The sequence below is a fragment of the Labeo rohita genome, chromosome 21, assembly GCF_022985175.1.
Source record: "Labeo rohita strain BAU-BD-2019 chromosome 21, IGBB_LRoh.1.0, whole genome shotgun sequence".
Classification (NCBI taxonomy): Eukaryota; Metazoa; Chordata; class Actinopteri; order Cypriniformes; family Cyprinidae; genus Labeo; species Labeo rohita.
Genome location: NC_066889.1, coordinates 22,471,453 through 22,490,769, shown reverse-complemented (window position 1 = coordinate 22,490,769; position 19,317 = coordinate 22,471,453). Strand labels below are relative to the sequence as shown.

General features: G+C 36.8%; 2 protein-coding genes across 2 annotated transcripts in view; both read right to left on the bottom strand.

Moving 5' to 3' along the window:
• Positions 1–13,863, bottom strand: part of pnpla7a (patatin-like phospholipase domain containing 7a) — a 33,940-nt gene extending 20,077 nt beyond the window's left edge. The window contains 18 exon segments of the mRNA XM_051092334.1: positions 2,085–2,216; positions 2,525–2,730; positions 3,014–3,091; positions 3,198–3,350; positions 3,436–3,521; positions 3,644–3,727; positions 7,002–7,143; positions 8,087–8,167; positions 8,791–8,919; positions 9,002–9,082; positions 10,883–11,042; positions 11,167–11,307; positions 11,427–11,515; positions 11,823–11,902; positions 11,998–12,085; positions 12,846–12,914; positions 13,473–13,513; positions 13,698–13,863. Coding sequence (XP_050948291.1) covers positions 2,085–2,216; positions 2,525–2,730; positions 3,014–3,091; positions 3,198–3,350; positions 3,436–3,521; positions 3,644–3,727; positions 7,002–7,143; positions 8,087–8,167; positions 8,791–8,919; positions 9,002–9,082; positions 10,883–11,042; positions 11,167–11,307; positions 11,427–11,515; positions 11,823–11,902; positions 11,998–12,085; positions 12,846–12,914; positions 13,473–13,513; positions 13,698–13,710 — 1,853 coding nt within the window. The 5' untranslated portion in view covers positions 13,711–13,863.
• A 1,638-nt stretch (positions 13,864–15,501) lies between these two features.
• Positions 15,502–18,984, bottom strand: clic3 (chloride intracellular channel 3). Its single transcript, XM_051093421.1, has 6 exons — positions 18,682–18,984; positions 18,198–18,307; positions 16,918–17,043; positions 16,687–16,793; positions 16,331–16,506; positions 15,502–16,165 (listed from the first exon to the last, which is right to left on the bottom strand). The coding sequence occupies exons 1-6, from the start codon at positions 18,715–18,717 to the stop codon at positions 16,001–16,003; spliced, it is 720 nt and encodes a 239-aa protein (XP_050949378.1). The 5' UTR covers positions 18,718–18,984; the 3' UTR covers positions 15,502–16,000.
• Between the last annotated feature and the right edge of the window lie 333 nt (positions 18,985–19,317).

Below are 19,317 nucleotides of genomic sequence, written 5' to 3'. Positions count from 1 at the left end.
TGCATGTATATATTTAAGTAAAATGTTATGTTTCTATATTAAAAATATTTACATATCAATTATATGAATATGGGTCATTGACGTATAAGGATTTTCGACAGGCCAATTTTAAAATACAAAAAATAATAATATCTGTTGTAATTGTTCAAACATTAAGAATGTTGTGTACACATAAATTAATATTAAAATTTAAAATAAAGTGATTTTATCTAAATGAATTGGCCATAGCCTTAAAAAATGTCATGTGGTGCGACCGTGATTTGTTAACATTAATTCATTTCCTAAACATTTTTAGATGTTCTCAGTAATTAAAGTGTTTAAAAACAAAGTATTTGCATTTATTTTGAGTTTTTGTGAATAATTATGTCAAGATTTTGGTTTATAATTTTAGAGTTACCTTCTTAAATGTAGTTAGCAGACTTATTTTTCCTGTAAATTGCATAAAACTGATATTTTTTTTTTTTTTAAATGCCATTCACTTAAGCATACTGTAGCTGTGATTCATATTTCAACCAGAGAAATGAGATATACATTTTTTTTTTTTTATTTAATACAGTTATTCCTGTTATTGGTCGCACCACATGATATTTCATAAAACGGAACTCATTGGACAAAGTTTGTTTTTATATTATGATGGAAAATTAATACAAATGCTTTGCAATTTTATACAGAATTACAAAACACTTTGGAAATCATGCCAAATAGTGCAGAAAATTAATCTGGATAAATTTAGGGTAATTTCAAAGATGCTTCCAACAGTTATGGCCGGACAGTGGCACCACATGATATTTTGACACTTTGAATAAAAGAAAAATTACAAATATCTTTTTTGAAAAATTAAAATGGGTCCATACACGGGAGAGGTAATTTTTAATGCATTTAAACCAATTTTTACTGAAAACAATACAATCGGACAGAAAATTTACATGTCACGTCATTGACCATATGAATATTTTCAAAATATATACTGTATGTATGCACAGTATATATTACATAAACAAAAACTTCTATCTTGGATATGATTAATTATGATTAATCGTTTAACAGCACTAGTTTTTAAAATGATTAAAAAAAAAAAAAAAAATTACAAATATCTTTTTTAAAAAGTTAAAATGGGTCCATACATGGGAGATGTACTTTTTAATGCATTTAAACCAATTTTTACTGAAAAAAATACAATCGGACAGAAAATTTACGTGTCACGTCATTGAATATTTACAAAATATATACTGTATGTATACACAGTATATACACATATTACATAAACAAAAACTTCTATTTTGGATGTGATTAATTACGATTAATCGTTTAACAGCACTAGTTTATAAAATGATTAAAAAAAAAAAAAAAGTCTCTTACATTCGGCAAGTCTGCATTAATTTGATTAAAAATACAGTAAAAAACACTTGTATTGCAAAATATTATTACTACAAATTAAAATAACTGTTTTATATTTTTAATGTATTTTAAAACGTAAAATTCCTGTGATGAAAAGCTGAATTTTTAGCCGCCATTACTCCAGTCTTCAATGTCACATGATCGTTTAGAAAGTAATCGTTAGAAACTAATATGCAGCTTAAGAATTTTTTTTTTGTGGAAACCATTATATATATAAATATGAATAGAAATATAGAAATATATCATATATATATATATATATATATATATATATATATATATGATGAATAGAAAGCTCAAAAGAACATAATTTATTTGAATCAGAAATCTTTTGTAACATTATAAACATCTACACTGTGACTTCTGCTTAATTTAATGCATCCTTGCTGGTTGAAAGTATTCATTTCTTAAAAAAAAAAACAACAACTTTTGAACAGTACTTTACTTTCAAAACAGAGGGAGTTAATAAGGAGTTGGTCTTCATTGTAAGATTTTCTGCAACTGTATGCAGCTGAAATAAAAAATGAATACCTGCTAATTAAACTGTTCCATTTGGCCATGTAGTGCACTAACGGTATTTATTTACACTAATAAAGAGGCTGAAGGTTGAGAAAAAAATAAATAGGGTGAAAGAAGGAGAAAAAAAAATACGGTAACCAGTAAATATGTGAGGAAATAAAGTGAACCTGTAGACAGCTCTGCCCGCCTCCACAGCCATCCAGTCAAGGGCAAAATCAATCTGCCTGACGAAAGATGACATCCTTCTTACAACTGTATGAGCCACATTCAGCACCACCGTGGGCTCAGCTCGCATGATCCTGACAACATGCACATAAATAAGGGGACGAATCAACATGTCAGCTGGAGAACCATTAAAACCAGCAACCAGAGTGAGTTTACGTTCATTATTTGCCTACCAATGTCAACAAGTTGGATTAAACAGTAACTTATATCTTATTATAACAATTATATCTGCACAGAATGCACAGAAACTGTGATACATTTTTTTCTCAGCATTCTTTTTTTAAATAGAAATTTACTTGAAAAAATCTTACTGACCCCAAACTACTGAGAGACTGTACAAAAAAATCTGGACTAACATTAAAAGTGTGGAGTGAAAACCTACTCATAGAAGTGTGTTTTCGAGATGGACAGGAAGCTGCAGTCCCGATTCGCCCGTACGGAGAAGATAAGTGGCTCACCCGTCAATACGGCCAGCTGACCCACCAACTCTCCTGGGTGAGCCACGAACAGACACGTGTCCACTTCTCGGTCAATCATCCGCTGGTACACATGCAGCGTGCCCGAGATCACAAACTGCACACTTACATCCTGTGGGACACACACCCACACACAGACAAGCAAATCATTTAGACAGAGAAACACATTAGAAATCCATTGAAATGTCTAGTGAATGAAAGGCTTCAAAATTTAGTGAGCTGCCTATTTAGACAGCATTTCTGGGCCTTTAAGCTCACGTAAAATTAGACAGCAATATTACACCTCCTTCTAATATATGCAACAAAGCTGTCTTCCATTGAAAGCATCTCAAATCAGTCATTCAGCTCACTGGATTTTTATCCATTCATATGAATTTTTTTGTGTGATGTCTGACCTGATCTCCTTGGCGAGCTACAATGGATCCAGCTTTAACTTGATGGAGCGTTACTCTGCCCTCCAGCAAACTGGGGTCCTGGACACACACAGTACCAATAAAAATATTAAACACAAACACATAAATCAATCCAAGCATACATAAACCATGAACTCATATTCCACTAATGGAGATGTATTTTGACCTGCAGCGGAATAATCCCCAGCAGATCCTTCTTGGCGGCCTGGAAAATGGCGCCCACTTTACTAGGGGGGACGTCGGAGTGTGGTGCATTGTCCGTGTAGTGAATCACAGCGGATGGAGCATGCTGCATGGTCACACTCTTCTTCAAAATGGACTGGAAAAACATGTAAGATGTGTTTTTTAACATCTAGAGATGTTTAGGATGGCAGAGAGATTAGATGGTGGTGGGGAAAAAAAACCTTGTGAATGACAGAATTGGATGGAGGATCATCTATGGTAACTCGTGCCCGTTCGTAAGCCATGTTCAGGTCATTTCCTGCCACTCCTGCACACAAACACATAGAAACCATTTTGTAGAGTTTAGTACTAGAGGTGTCATTTGTGTGTAAAAGTAAGAATGTGTGGAGTGAATAAGAGTGGATGGACAGATGGTAGGTCATCTCTTACCTGAGCTCTCTACAGGCATTGAGACCGAGCGAGACCTCCGTGTGACTGTGGACGTGTTTTCATACGAACCAGCTTGCCCTCCATCTAAGTGATGAGACATTTATATCACTCTCAAAAAAGCCACGTACAAAATTCCTGTATTTTTGTTAAAAAAGCTCCTTCTGACTTCAGGAAAACTGTCTTTAGATTAAAGCAAAATCGGACAGAAACACAAGCTAAATATTCATATATAATGTCAATATTGCAAACGCAATTTTTTAGGGCAAGGCTTAGTCTGTAATAATGAAATGGTTCCCATCTTGGATTGTAAGACGTTAAAGGATTAGTTCACTTCCAGAATAAAAATTCCCTGATAATTCACTCACTCCCATGTTATCCAAGATGTTCATGTCTTATCTTCTTTAGTCGAAAAGAAACTTAGGTTTTTGAAGAAAACATTCCAGGATTTTTATCCACATAGTGGAATAAATTGAGGTTTTTGAGGAAAACATTCCAGGATTGACGCCGAGAAATAAAGGTCTTATCTATCAAAATGATCAGTCGTTTTCTAAAAACATAGAACAGAAATTTATATACTTTTTTAACCAAAAATGCTCACACATTATACAGTCATGTTGGAAAGGTCATGTGTGTGCTGTTTTAAATTTCATGGCTTTTCCAGGTTTTTCATGACTGTATGAGCCCTAATAAAAGCAACTGTTGCATGCTGTTAGTCCACCAATGTGATTGTGCAAATGCTCCGTTACCTCTCATTCCTGTAATCACATGCTGGATCCGTCACCCCGCTTTGTTCCAGGACCTCGCAATTTACAAATTAAGTACTACGCGTGATGTAGGTGGAAGCACAGACCCAGTGTTTACAATGCAAACGTGCAAAGAAAGTCAAACATTCTTTACAAAATAAGACAAAACAACGATGCCGGGCGATTCTGAAGTTGAAGTTGAAGAAGTTGGAGCTAACCACGCGTGATCTTTCCAACATGATTATGTAATGCATCAAGCTGCGCATGCACATCACAGAGCTAGTGCAAGATGAGCATTTGTGGTTAAAGAGTATATAAATTGGTAATTTTTCTAAAAAATAATAAAAAAAAAAAAAAAAAAAACAATCGTTTTGCTAGATCCTTATTCCTCATCTGGGATCATGTAGAGCCCTTTGAAGCTGCAATAAAACTGCAGTTTGCACCTGCAACCTCTTGTGTCCCACTGAAGTCTACTATATAGAGAAAAAAAACCTGGAATGTTTTCCTAAAAAACGTAATTTTTTTTAGACTGAAGAAAGACATGAACATCTTAGATGAAATGGGGGCGAGCAAACTATCAACGAATTTTTATTCTGGATGTGAACTAATCCTTTAAGATTTGTATATTTGAATTTTTCTTATGCTCACCAAGGCTGCATTTATTTGATCAGAAACAGTGTAAAAACAGTAATATTGTGAAATATTACTGTAAAAAATATTATTTTAAAGTGTAATATATTCCTGTGATAGAAAATCTACTTTGGTTATTGTAATATGCAGATTTTGTGCTCAAGAAACATTTATGGAGGATTTATGATGGATTTATTAGTGAATTAATCTAAATTTGAATACGTATGTACTTACATACAGTGGGTACGGAAAGTATTCAGACCCCCTTAAATTTTTCACTCTTTGTTATATTGCAGCCATTTGCTAAAATCTATTAAGTTCCTTTTTTTTTCCTCATTAATGTACACACAGCACCCCATATTGACAGAAGAACACAGAATTGTTGACATTTTTGCAGATTTATTAAAAAAGAAAAACTGAAATATCACATGGTCCTAAGTATTCAGACCCTTTGCTCAGTATTTAGTAGAAGCACCCTTTTGATCTAATACAGCCATGAGTCTTTTTGGGAAAGATGCAACAAGTTTTTCACACCTGGATTTGGGGATCCTCTGCCATTCCTCCTTGCAGATCCTCTCCAGTTCTGTCAGGTTGGATGGTAAACGTTGGTGGACAGCCATTTTTAGGTCTCTCCAGAGATGCTCAATTGGGTTTAAGTCAGGGCTCTGGCTGGGCCATTCAAGAACAGTCACGGAGTTGTTGTGAAGCCACTCCTTCGTTATTTTAGCTGTGTGCTTAGGGTCATTGTCTTGTTGGAAGGTAAACCTTTGGCCCAGTCTGTGGACCTGAGCAGTCTGGAGAAGGTTTTAGTCCAGGATATCCCTGTACTTGGCCGCGTTCATCTTTCCCTCGATTGCAACCAGTCGTCCTGTCCCTGCAGCTGAAAAACACCCCCACAGCATGATGCTGCCACCACCATGCTTCACTGTTGGGACTGTATTGGACAGGTGATGAGCAGTGCCTGGTTTTCTCCACACATACCGCTTAGAATTAAGGCCAAAAAGTTCTATCTTGGTCTCATCAGACCAGAGAATCTTATTTCTCACCATCTTGGAGTCCTTCAGGTGTTTTTTAGCAAACTCCATGCGGGCTTTCATGTGTCTTGCACTGAGGAGAGGCTTCCGTCGGGCCACACTGCCATAAAGCCCCGACTGGTGGAGGGCTGCAGTGATGGTTGACTTTCTACAACTTTCTCCCATCTCCCGACTGCATCTCTGGAGCTCAGCCACAGTGATCTTTGGGTTCTTCTTTACCTCTCTCACCAAGGCTCTTCTCCCCCGATAGCTCAGTTTGGCCGGACGGCCAGCTCTAGGAAGGGTTCTGGTCGTCCCAAACGTCTTCCATTTAAGGATTATGGAGGCCACTGTGCTCTTAGGAACCTTAAGTGCAGCAGAAATGTTTTTGTAACCTTGGCCAGATCTGTGCCTTGCCACAATTCTGTCTCTGAGCTCTTCAGGCAGTTCCTTTGACCTCATGATTCTCATTTGCTCTGACATGCACTGTGAGCTGTAAGGTCTTATATAGACAGGTGTGTGGCTTTCCTAATCAAGTCCAGTCAGTATAATCAAACACAGCTGGACTCAAATGAAGGTGTAGAACCATCTCAAGGATGATCAGAAGAAATGGACAGCACCTGAGTTAAATATATGAGTGTCACAGCAAAGGGTCTGAATACTTAGGACCATGTGATATTTCAGTTTTTCTTTTTTAATAAATCTGCAAAAATGTCAACAATTCTGTGTTTTTCTGTCAATATGGGGTGCTGCGTGTACAGTAATGAGGAAAAAAAATGAACTTAAATGATTTTAGCAAATGGCTGCAATATAACAAAGTGTGAAAAATTTAAGGGGGTCTGAATACTTTCCGTACCCACTGTATAGTGCAATTTGTGAAATATTTCAACTGCATTCAATTCACTTAAAAAACAAAACAAAAACAAAGCCAAAAGAACAATTTGTCCACACGACAGAAAATCAAACATGTACCGGAGTCTGTCAAGTTCTCTCCAGAGCCCTGCAGGTGCTCGTCTTCTGTTTGTGTCTGAATGTGGGGTCTGCGTGGGACTCTGCTGGGACTCCCCTCTGTGAGCACGCTGTTGACCGCAAACAACGGCACTGCTTGCCTCTCCTACACACACACACAGACATATATATCAGATAGACACTTACAAGCATCTAGCACCCATAAAATAATTTACTTGTCTAAAGTAACAGCCACTGACTGCTGTCTTTCTCCACAGACTGTTGTCTTACTTTAGAAACTGTTATCATTTACTAATCCAAAATGACCATAACTATCCAAAAACACCATAAAAAGAATCATTTAATTGGTTTAAATGACTTTGGCACTATATTTCAACTCTTCTAAAGCCAAACAGCAGCTTGGCTTAACTAGAAGTCATAACTTTTCCTGGATGTACTTAAAAAGGTTTAAAACTTGAAAAAAATGAAACAAACAGGAACATAACTATAATATTTCAAAGGAACTTGTATTAGATTTTTACTTCACAACATCCTTACTTACCACTAAACCTTGTTCATTTTTGCACTTAAACTCATCATTCAACACAACCCAGGTAAGCAGAACATCACTAAAATGATAAATGTGAGAACTTGTGCTGTGTTGTCACGTAATCTTGCCTGCTGTTGGGACTAAATTGTATTTATAGCCGATGGGAGAGCACTCAAATTCACAGCGCAAGCCAAAAGTACTTCTTAAATCAAAACAGAAAACAACTCCCTCTGCCTGTCCGTGCTCTGAGGGTCGAGTTACGTGTTCGTAGGGTTGTGCTGTGACATGCAGTGATGGCTGATGGGAGATTTCCACCCAGAGGGTGTTAAAGTCGCTGTCCTTTAAATGAAAGCCGAGGTCTTATGATCCATGTTATTCAATCTAGCTGAGTTTTACGGCTCCAGCGCAGGAGTGATTATGCCGATGGGGGTTAACGTAGCATGAAATAACACTGAGAGTGTGTGTGTGGGAAAAAAAAGCACATATTTTAGAAGTGATAGAGTGTGTGTGATCCTAAAAGCAATAATGCTGAGATGTACGCTTGTACGATATCTCCAACCTGATTAAAAAGCTCAGTCGTCAGTCCCAGGTAGTTGTGGAGTGCCAGGAAAGTGACTCTCTGCAGACGCACCATGATTATCTAAACAGACAGAAACAAGCCACAAATTAACACTGTCATTCTTGTAAATTGCTATGCTTATTTCTATAAATAACAGTTTGCGTTCTCACAAATAATATGCTAGCGTCTATGAGCTATATCATGGGGAAAACAGGATTTTCTTTGCTTTTTTGAACTAAAGATGTTTGATATGCAATGTAGACATAATCTAACTTTGCACATCATCATGTTCCCTGCACAGGCAAACCACTGACGAAGAACATAAAACATAAAAATTGTCACTTTAACTGTATCAGTAACCATAAACATTACATACTGTATTATTATTATTCTTTATTTATCTGTATCAGGCAATATTGGATATTTATTTGCACTCATTTTCCTCATTTTAACATTTTGATTTCCTTTTCAAACTACTAATTTAGGAAAAGACTAAGAGGAACTACAGTGTATTGTGCTTTCATATGGAAGTCATTTACATACAGACCTCACTTCAGGTACATCAGCAAAAAAAAAAAAAAAAAAAAAAAAACCTTGAAAAAAAATGTGTGTCATATTATTGCACGGTGGCTGAGACAGATGTTCAGTAAGACAGAGGTCACATTGATGCAGACAGCTATGCGAGAGTTCAAACCCCTCTGTACCTGTATGACTCTCACTAGCGTCTCTGGGTATTTCTCAAACACTGACTGGAAAGCTGAGGCAGGCAGACGCAATATGGTTGACCTGACCGCTGCACGAGCAGACACGGTCTTATAGGGAGCAGGATAACCCTGGAGAGACAGGGAAGATCCAAAATGAATCACAGTGCACTGGAGCTGGATAAGAAGTAAGGAAGGCAGACAGAGAACTTACTGTAATGATGTCTAGAATGCTGAGCAGACTGTGAACGCTGTCCCCGGGCAACACGTCCTTCACCACAGGCTCTGTGCCATCCTGAAAGACACACATACAGAAAGATAATATAATAACTTTAGGTGAGGGCACTAAGTTTAATTACTCATTTGCCATTTAGCTGACACTTCTTATTCAAAGTGACCTACAGGGAATTTATTGCAGGGACAAACCCAGTGAAGTAACCAGAGGTTAATCAAGGAAATTATGGTGATTGTTCATAAATCAATTGCTGTGGTGTTCGAACCCACAACATTTCCATTAGCAGCCCAGATCTTGAACCACTAAGATACTGAACCCAATAAACCACTATTTTATTAGTTGTCTTTTTACATTTTAAATTATATACAGTGCCTTGCGAAAGTATTCATACTCCATTTTTTTTTTTTTCATGTTTTGTTATGTTGCAGCTTTATGTTAAACTGCTTTAAATTACTTTTTTCCACATCATTATTCAGAATGATAAAGCACAACTTTGCAATTTCAGCTTAGGAGAACTCATATCGCTTTTAGATATTACTACAAGTGTGGCCTAATGGTTAGAGAGTCGGAATTTTAACCCAAAAGGTTGCGGTTCGAGTCTGAATTTGTCGGTGGGGGAGTGAATAACCAGTGCTCTTTTCCACCCTCAATACCACGACTGAACTGAGACCCCCAACTCACAGTGTTGTGTTCACTTGGATGGGTTAAATGTTGAGCCCAAATTCCGAGTATGGGTCACCATATTTCAAACTTCAAACTTCAAATACACTTAGAATTTGCAAAAATGCATCTAAAGGTCCCTCAGACTGTGAGAAACAAGATTCTCTGGTCTGATGAATCTCAATTTCAAGCATCATTTTTGAAGGAAACCAGGCCTGCAGAGTACCATCCTAAAGTTAAAGTATGCAGGTAGCAGCTTCATGCTGTGAGGCTGTTTTTCAGCAGCAGGGACTGAGAGACTCGTTAGAGTAGAAGAAAAGTAGCCTTAATCAAAACCCAGTCCAGAGCATTCAGACTGGCCAGATGGTTCACCTTCCAACAGGAGAATGACTCTAAGCACACAGCAAGAGGGGCTTATAGACAACTCTTTGAGTCCTTGAGTGCCCAATCAAACATTTTTGGAGAACCTGAAAAATGTCTGCCAGACCCGATTCAAGCTGACAGAGCTTGAGAGGTGAGACGATGAATGGCAGATAACTGCCAAATGTTGATGTGCAAATCTTGCTGCATCATACCCAAATAGACTTGAGGCAGTAAAGGTGCTTGGGTATGAATACTTATGCAATGCACTTATTTCAGGTTTTTTTTTTATTTTTAATAAATTTATGAAGTTGTGACAATTCTGTTTTTTAATTTGTCATCATGGTGCATGGAGTGTAGATTGACATAATTCAGCAACATAACAAAATGTTAAAAAAAATGAAGGGGTATAAATACTTTCGCAAGGCACTGCAGAGATGATAAACTAACATAAATGGACATGCGCTGTTATACTCTTGTGCACTGTTATACTCTTGCGAAACTGACATGGAAGAGAAGAAATTGTTGAAAAATATTTTTTCGTAGCTTCAAAAAAAAAAAAAAAAAAAAAAAAAAAAAAATCTAGGTTCAAGGTTTGTTTTAACAATGTCCTTACTTTTCTGGTTTGTTTTATCTTATTTTGTGCTCCAAAGATGACAATGTCCTAATTAATGACACAATTGTCATTTTTCTGTGAACCATTCCTTTAACTCAAGATTAAATTATTCTGTCGTAAAGCGTACTGTGCAAATTGTCATGTACATAAGTAGATCAACCGACATTGACATTCTCTAAACGAGTGCTAGTACTTCAAAAGGTATCTCTAAAGCTCATCCTTACAATTTCATGAATGCAAAGCTCCAGCCTTCCATCCTGAACCACATAAATGCTGTCGTCATCATCCCCAGGCTTGAACAGCCCCTCTCCCTCCTGCAGCTCCACAAACACCATATGCCGACACAGCTCCAAAAACAAAGGCTTCTCAAAATGACCAAGTACCCTGAAATGGATCAACATTTGACTTCAGACGAACACCAGACATTCCATCAGGCTAAAAAAGTACCATGTGATTTGCATGCAGCTCAGCTGCGATCATGTGATCCCACAGGGTCAGAGTTGTTCACCTGACATTTTTGAGCATGTAGAGCACCTCAGAGGGCAGGTTTGAGTTCTGCACATCAAACTCAGTGAGATCTGCCTCCAGGAGAGAGGGAGGTGGTTCTTTAGGCTGCAAAGTGGGCGGCTCCTTCCTGATCCGCAAGATCCTGCATCACATCATAGCAGGAGTCAAAAAAGAAGCACTGATCAAACTTAAACTGTGTGGGCGATAAAACGAGATCGCATATGTTCTGTAAAACTTAGGTATGTGAGAGGCTAAACACACCTGCGTGCTATACTAAGAACTTTAGGCCTCTTCCGAGAGCGCTGCTTAGACACCGAAGAGGAGGATGGTGTCGAGGACAAGGTCTGGACCTGAGATCAAAATAGAAAAATTAAGTGGAGGATGGAGAGCAAATAAAAATATCATGGTGTTAGTCATAAAGGTGCCACACATGCCGCTTGGCACACTCTATGCTGCCCTCCAGTGGAGAAAGAATGAAGTTTCAGCTGATGTCAGTTTTAATTACACCTACAAATGAGTATGTGAAGCAAGTCTCTGCAGAGTCTGAAGTCTGAACACTCAGCTATTCATCTTGGAGAACAAATGTGACTATTAATCACCAGCTAAAACGGTGCAAATCACAGGTAAGCAAATGGATTTCAGCAAGGCGTGACCAACCTTTCTCATGATTTTCCTGCCATAAAAAAGCACTTTATCTCTTTTTCTGAAGCGGTAGCGTGGAACACCAGCCTGTTGGTCTTAAAACACATACAAGCAAATGCATAATGAATATTAGACATAAACTCTTATAAAAGAGTGAAGGCATCGTTTTGGACTCAGAAGTGACACGTACTCGCCAGTTTATATCTGCGATAGAGGAAAAGCACAGAGATTCCTATCAGACACACAGCCACCACGGCACCGATCAATACACCCGTCAGCTGGAACAGACAAAAACATCACAAAAATGGAAGATAACATTGATAAATATCATCCTTTACTACTGGAATTTTGATTTCACTTTCATCAAAACATGTTTTTAGTATCAGAGCAAATAATACTGGCAAAAATGCTGCAAGAAATAATCATCTCATTAAATGGGTGTATTGGTCAACCCAAACATGATTAAATGTCTGTAATGTGTTACATAATCTGTACAGCTGATCTGAGTCTGTCTGACGTCCTTCTCCTTGAGCATTTAAAGTGGCAGATGTCAGAACTGCAGTGTTTGCTTATAACAAACAAAGGTTTATCATGCATTGGTGTGGATGCTAACATAGCTATCGTTCTTAGTGTGAACTAAGAACTAAGGCCTTAAAGGCATAGCTCACCCAAAAATTAAAATTTTGTCAGTAATTACTCACCCTCATGTCGTTCCAAACCCGTAAGACCTTTGTTCGTCTTTGGAACACAAATTAAGATATTTTCAACAACATCCAAGTGCTTTTTGACCCTTCATCGACAGCAGTCCTACCATGTTCAAGGTCTGTAATTTTATAAAGCTACGAGAAAACTAAAATAACGTGCGGTTTATGGAGGGTCAGAGAGCTCTTGGATTTCATCAAAAATATCTTAATTTGTGTTTTGATGAACTAAGGTCTTACAGGTTTGAAACGACATGAGGGTGAGTAATTAATGATTTAATTTTCAGTTTTGGAAAATTAAATTGAATTTAGCGAACACATCAGTGAGTTTCTGTACCATGGTGGTGTGCATCCTCTCCTCCACAAACTGCTGCAGACGGGAACGAATTTCACTCCCAATAATACCCTGAGGAAATACACACAAATATATAAACAGTCAGACACACTCCCTATTATGTCTATGTTCTGGTTTGACAATAAACCCTCCCGGATAAAACACCCTTTTATATTTGTATTGTATAATTTATTTACATTTCTTCCACAGAACAATACCATTTGAACAAGACAGCTCATATGGCGTTTCTTTGAAATTATGTTTATTTTTCAATCCAAACCTAGAAGTTAACCTCAAATGAGACTCAAAGGGGCCCGTGCTTGCTCAGTTGCTTCCTGTCTTGAACAAAAACACAAAAGCACTTCCCCTTGCAAAAATAAATGGATCTATATTCTAAACCACTAATCCAACATTCGCCAAAATTGAAAATACTGTCATTACTCATCCTGATGTCATTCCAAACCTGTTAGCGGTCATTTTTAACACCATACTGTACATTTTTAATAAACACTGAGTGGACAAACAATCAACAAAGTACATGAACTGATAATGATTGACTCATATGCATATAGCTGTAACAAAAAAAAAAAAAAAAAAGACATTTGAGATAGTGTGATGCATGATACTTACAGGATACAAGCACTGATCTTCATTCTCACTCTCTCCCATTTCTTTAAATAATAATAAAAAAAAGTTACTCAGTTTATGAAAAAAGCACTGTACTGTAAGTTATATTTAAAATATTATCCGTTCTCTCGAATGACAGATTGAGAGGAAGAAAACACTGAAAAAGTGAACTTTTCTGTGAGTAAAGTGTTGACAGACTAACTTCTGCTTTAGTTGCGTTTAACACACCTTTGCAAACCATTTGACTTAATCCTGTGGAAAAATAACCATGCCAGTTCAATACGAAGCTGTGTTTATGTTGTCATTGAAGCAGGACTGACATGCATGTGTTATGGGCGTTACAGCTGTTTGAACTGTAAACAACAACGTCAACTTATAGAAACAGTTGAAGGCTGTTTTAGGCTTAGACCTCTTGCACAAAAATGTCAATAAAACATACATATTATTCAAAAATGCCTCTTTAGCAAGTGGTTTGAACGTGAATAAGCAATATGCTAATTAGCTAGCATACAGTAGCTTACTTACTAAAGACAGCGAAATTGAAGACCGATCGTGAGATAATTCCGTTTGAAACAGTTTATTCATGCCACAGCGGCTGGCTGGGTCACTTTCTTGTCATTTCCAAACAAATTTTACTCCATTGTAAACTTTGGCAGCAGCTTTTTCGCATCGTGAAATCAAATCTCTGCTGTTGCCTTGACAGTCCTTCATGTGGCAGTGACGTGCAGTTTCATTGGCTACAAAGAACGTCAAGCGACCAATCAGGATCGCTGTTGTTCGATCATTATTATGTTTTTAATTATCAAACGCAAAACAACATACACAATACCAAGATAGTACCAATGACTATGAAAACCATAACATTAAAAATAAAAAAGAGGTGGAGAATGATAAAACAAGAAGTACATGTCATTAATGTCAATTTATTAATAATATGTCTCTAATCCACATTTTTCTGTGTACGTGTGCGTGGCCATTTGTAGATTTTATGGGTCTGGCTTCCGGTCTTATTTGCCTCTGGCTATTGCAAATTGTTGTCTTACTATATTATTTTAATGTATTATCTTAATTATGAACACACTGGTTTGTAGTGCAAACAGCTTTAACGTTTACTGCATGTTGTCATTCTTCTCTTCTGGATAATGAACCGGAAGTCTCACCCATACTTACTTCCGCTTACTTCCGCGTTGAAGAACAAGGTGGATAGCGTTGCTGTTTTATATTTACACAGAACATTATAATATTGTTATATGTCATGCATAAAATGCATGCTTAAAAAATGGAGCCAGATTATTCATTCAAAACCATAATAACATAATAACTTTCATAATAACAATAATCACAAGTTATGTAACAGCCTACACTGTAAAAAACAATTTGTTGAGTCAACTTAAAATAATTTGTAACCTTGCTGCCTTAAAATTTTAAGTTTGTTCAACTTAAAATGTTATATTATATTAAGTGACAACTTAGATATTTGATTTGAATCAACTTAAAATTTTAAGGCAGCTTGGTTACTTACCTATCTGTTATATTTAGCAAACACAAATATCTAAGTTGTTACTTAGGACAACTTAACATTTCAAGTTGACTGAACTTATTTTAGTTGACTGAACTTAAAATTTTAAGTTCAGTCAACTCAAAAAAAGTTTATTCAACTTGAAATGTTAAATTATACTAAGTGACAACTTAGATATTTTAGTTGAATCAACTTAAAATTTTAAGTCAGCTGGGTTACTTACCCATCTGTTAAGTTTAGCAAACACAAATATCTAAGTTGTTACTTAGTACAACTTAACATTTCAAGTTGACTAAACTTATTTTAGTTGACTGAACTTAAAATTTTAAGGCAGCGGGGTAACAAATTATTTTAAGCTGACTCAACAAATTGTGTTTTTTATTTTTTACAGTGTACATGTTTTGTCTTGTTGACAGTAGGAAAAGTGATACTGTACTAGGAAAATTCAGTGTACATTCGTGTTTCTGTTAGTTCCCTTTGCTTGACCAAATGCAATTAAATCAAGCATTTTTCTTCCATAAGAATTTTATTTGTCTGCAAGCCGTTTTATACATTCTGGACATTTCGAGAGTGTCCTTTGACATCAATAACATCATTGTAAGAGTTGTCTAGTCTAGTGCTTTGTCTTCTTTTTCACATGGGGTAGAATTTCAGACCAATTACATGTCTCATTTCACACAGCCTTCAAAAACAACATTCACAGACGTTTCTAAATGAGTGGCTATCAAACAAAAGTAATCCATCAAAACCACAGACAAAAGTGACACATATTTAAATACTAAAAATGGCAGGAACAAATAAGGCAGGCATCTGGTATTCACAGCTGTGGTTTTTAAATGATGAATGAAAACAACCTCCACCCATAATATACTTACATAATCAAAATTCCCATACGTTTATAATGTAGGCAGTTTTGGTGTACACACTAGACAAAAAAAAACAACAACAACAACAACTTTACAATAAATTCCACACAATCTTTGTCCTCCTCCTCCTTCTTTGAAGTCCAGTTTTACTTGTTGAGATATTTGGCCACTGAATGGTAGGCAAGCAGAATCTCCTTATCTTTGGGGCAGGTGAGGTGAAACACATCCTCCTTGTATGCTTTGTCCAAATACTTTGTGAGGCCTTTTAGCTCCTTGGGGATCTCAAAACCACGGTACTTCTTGCACACCACCTATAAAGTCAACAAAACATTTAGATCTATCAACTAGATGAAGTTTAATGACCATAATGGAGATGTAAATTCATTCCACTCATACTAAATAGCAACTGTATTATATCAGCACCACAATAAACAATTTACTGGATTTGACATCTAAATGGGAAAAATGACAAGAACCTTCACAATGTGCAGTTTTGGAAGCAGGTTGCAGTCAGCAAGAGAGAGCGCATTTCCATCCAGGTAATGTCTTGTGGATTGGGATGAATCTGGATCCTGGTCCAGTTCATGAGGAAGAGGAGTCAACAGGTATTGATCCAGCTTCATCAAACTCTTTAGAAATTTCTTCTCCAGCACTGAAAGGTACGTATTAATCATACCATTAACATATTGATTTTCAAATGCATCTATCTTAGAGAATATTATATACCAATTAGTGCAACAAGTTCTCCAAGATGCTTTAGAATGGACAGCCTCCATATCTCAAACATAATGACTTCACCGGCCAAATGAATTCAGAGAGTGGTGACCCTTACTGTCATTGAGCCCAGGATTGGGGTTTTTGATGTATGCTGAAAATTTGTGAAAGATATCATCTCCTGCCGTGTTAGACTCCTTATAGCGGCAGCATAATTTGGGATAGCTGTAATGCAAAAGCAGTGAAAAAAATGTTTACTGACATAACTTCTCCATTTATATTTATAAAAATTTTGGTTCACAATAAAATACTTGAAATCTTTGATCTGGTGCTGTGAATTCATACGCACTGTGGGGGAGCAAGGGTCTCTTCCAGAAACTCTTCAATTTTGTTGGTGTCGGTGCGGACCTCTCCGTTATAGATGAGGAAAGGGGGCTGAGAACCTGGAGCCAGGTCCTTCAGTACTTCTGGAGCTCTAAAAACAAACAAAAAAAAAACATAAATTGTCTGAAAAAACTGTAATCATTTTCAGGTATTAAACTAGTGGATGTGCTTGCTAAGCAATAAATTCTAGTGTATTTCTACTGCATTTATCTTCATACAAAATCATACTATTAAAAGCTGCAGTCCGTTACTTTTGGCGCGTACTGGACTACTCCGCGGCGATTCCTAGTATGCCAAAAACACGGTTTGGAAAATGGATCCATTATGTACTCGCTTATTACACAAAATTTGAAAAAAATAAAATAAAATTACTTTGAAATATCAGTTTCACAATGACAATGGTTGACTGACTTCTAATAAGTAAACGATTCCTGTCTCTTTCTAACATCTGTTTTGGAAATATGAAGGTTTGTAAGCGGGTACGAAATTCCGCGAAAAGGGTGGATGCTTTACGGCAGCAAATTACCACAGTGATATATTTACGACAGTGAATTCCACTCACTTCCCTAACGAAAATTAACCATGATTTTATCATGGTAAGAGTGTAGTAACCATGTTTTTTTTGATGCAATATTTACCATTTGTATAACCATAGTTTTACTACAAATACCATGGTTAAACTATGGTTAGTGTAGCAAGACCATTGTTAATTTATGGTTAGCATGGTTTTTTGGTTTTATTTGTAGTAAAACCATAGTTAATTTTCGAAAGAGTTAACAGTAGTGGGCTCCAACGTCACAAAAAATACAGTTGCGGTCAGAATATCCCAGAGGAAGTTCTAAGGTAATTTTTAGCTTGTACTAAAGTTTTCTCAGAAGTTTGTACTAAAGTTTCTTAAGAGAAACTAACATATACTAACATAAACTAATATATATATTACATATATTAGACAAATGGTCACACACTGTAAAAGTAGACAGCTATAAAACATAATAGCTTGAACAGAAATGTTTTAGATTATACTGACATCTCAGATTTTTTGATAAACTGAGCAAGTTTTGAGATTACTTGGTTGTTTTTTTCTTTCCTCAGAGAAAAAATGTCTTTTGTAGATGACAATTCGCACTCCATTTAATCATTTTATCATCTAGAAACTGAGATGTTTAAGAGATTTCATTGTGATTTTTCATTTTCTAAGGGATGAACTCTGAGAAGAACTGTTATCCTGATGTTGACATCTCTCACCTCTTCATGTCCACTGTGGTAAGGGTAAAGTTGACCCCCTTCAGCCAGAGTATCATGAAGAGCCGCTGACAAAACGGGCAGTTACCAACACTTTCACCATCGTCGCTTGCCTGAAGACAACATTCAGTTAGTAAGCCTTTAAAACTCTTAAACTTTAATTTACTTAGTGTACAAGTAGCATAGAACTACTTCCTGAAAACGTACCACAACATTAGTAGGCATTAACATTAAGATGTTCATGTTTTTGTTACTTAAAAGTAATTTTACCTTCGTTCAGACATGTTTTAGAGGTCTTATCATAAGTACTAAATTAAACAAGACCAGTTCAAGGCCACCAATGTTGTTTTTAAAGGTTAAGGCATAGGAATGATTGGAAGTACAACCATTTTGAGCAAGGGTTAGATCACAAGATACAGACTTTTACATCTTGTATCTTTAAGAAATCAAGTTAAGCCTAAGACTATTTGACTGTTTAAGCACAGACCTTGACAAATAGCTCAATCTTTGCTGCTTCAGCCATCTCTGGTCCTCCTCAACCTCCTTCTTGTCTCAGTTGTCTCAGTTGCCCAGAATCTCTCGCTGACTTAAGAGTATCAGGCCAATTTACATCAATCCACCTCAGAGCCTCCTTAGAATCCTCTTCACCTCACACGTTCACACTTGGATGTGTCTGTCCTTCTCTGACCCTTGAAAAATTAAACTGCATCGATGGAACTATGAAGAGCACCTTTCCTTCTTCCTCTCCCAACCGCAGTTTCTATCGTTTCCCTTTGAGAACACAGTCTCCCACCACACCCCATTGGTCTTGAGTGTTCGGAATACCAGCCCACTGGACGAACCTGTCCAACCTGTATCTTCCCTCATTCTCTGCTGCTTTAGTCATGACGAGTTTCTCTCCAAACTGCTCTGTTCTGTCCTACTCTCATCATTCTCCACTGCCTGCTAGTACAGTCACAGACACTGTCTATAGTTTTTTTTTTTTTACCCAAGTTTACCCAAAAATAGAAATTTGTTATCATTTACACACCGTCATGTTGTTTCAAACACATATGATTTTGTTTTTCTTCCATAGACCACAGAAGATGTTTGACAGTATGTTCACGCTGCTCTTTTCCATACA

What these genes read in the sequence shown, in the direction of transcription:
- clic3 (XM_051093421.1), bottom strand. Translation starts at nt 18,717, where the DNA reads ATGGCTGAAGCAGCAAAGATTGAGCTATTTGTCAAG. An exon ending in AGATTGAGCTATTTGTCAAG is followed by an intron (nt 18,308 to 18,681) that starts GTCTGTGCTTAA and finishes TGTTGTCTTCAG; the next exon opens with GCAAGCGACGATGGTGAAAG. An exon ending in CAATCCTGGGCTCAATGACA is followed by an intron (nt 16,507 to 16,686) that starts GTAAGGGTCACC and finishes CGTACCTTTCAG; the next exon opens with TGCTGGAGAAGAAATTTCTA.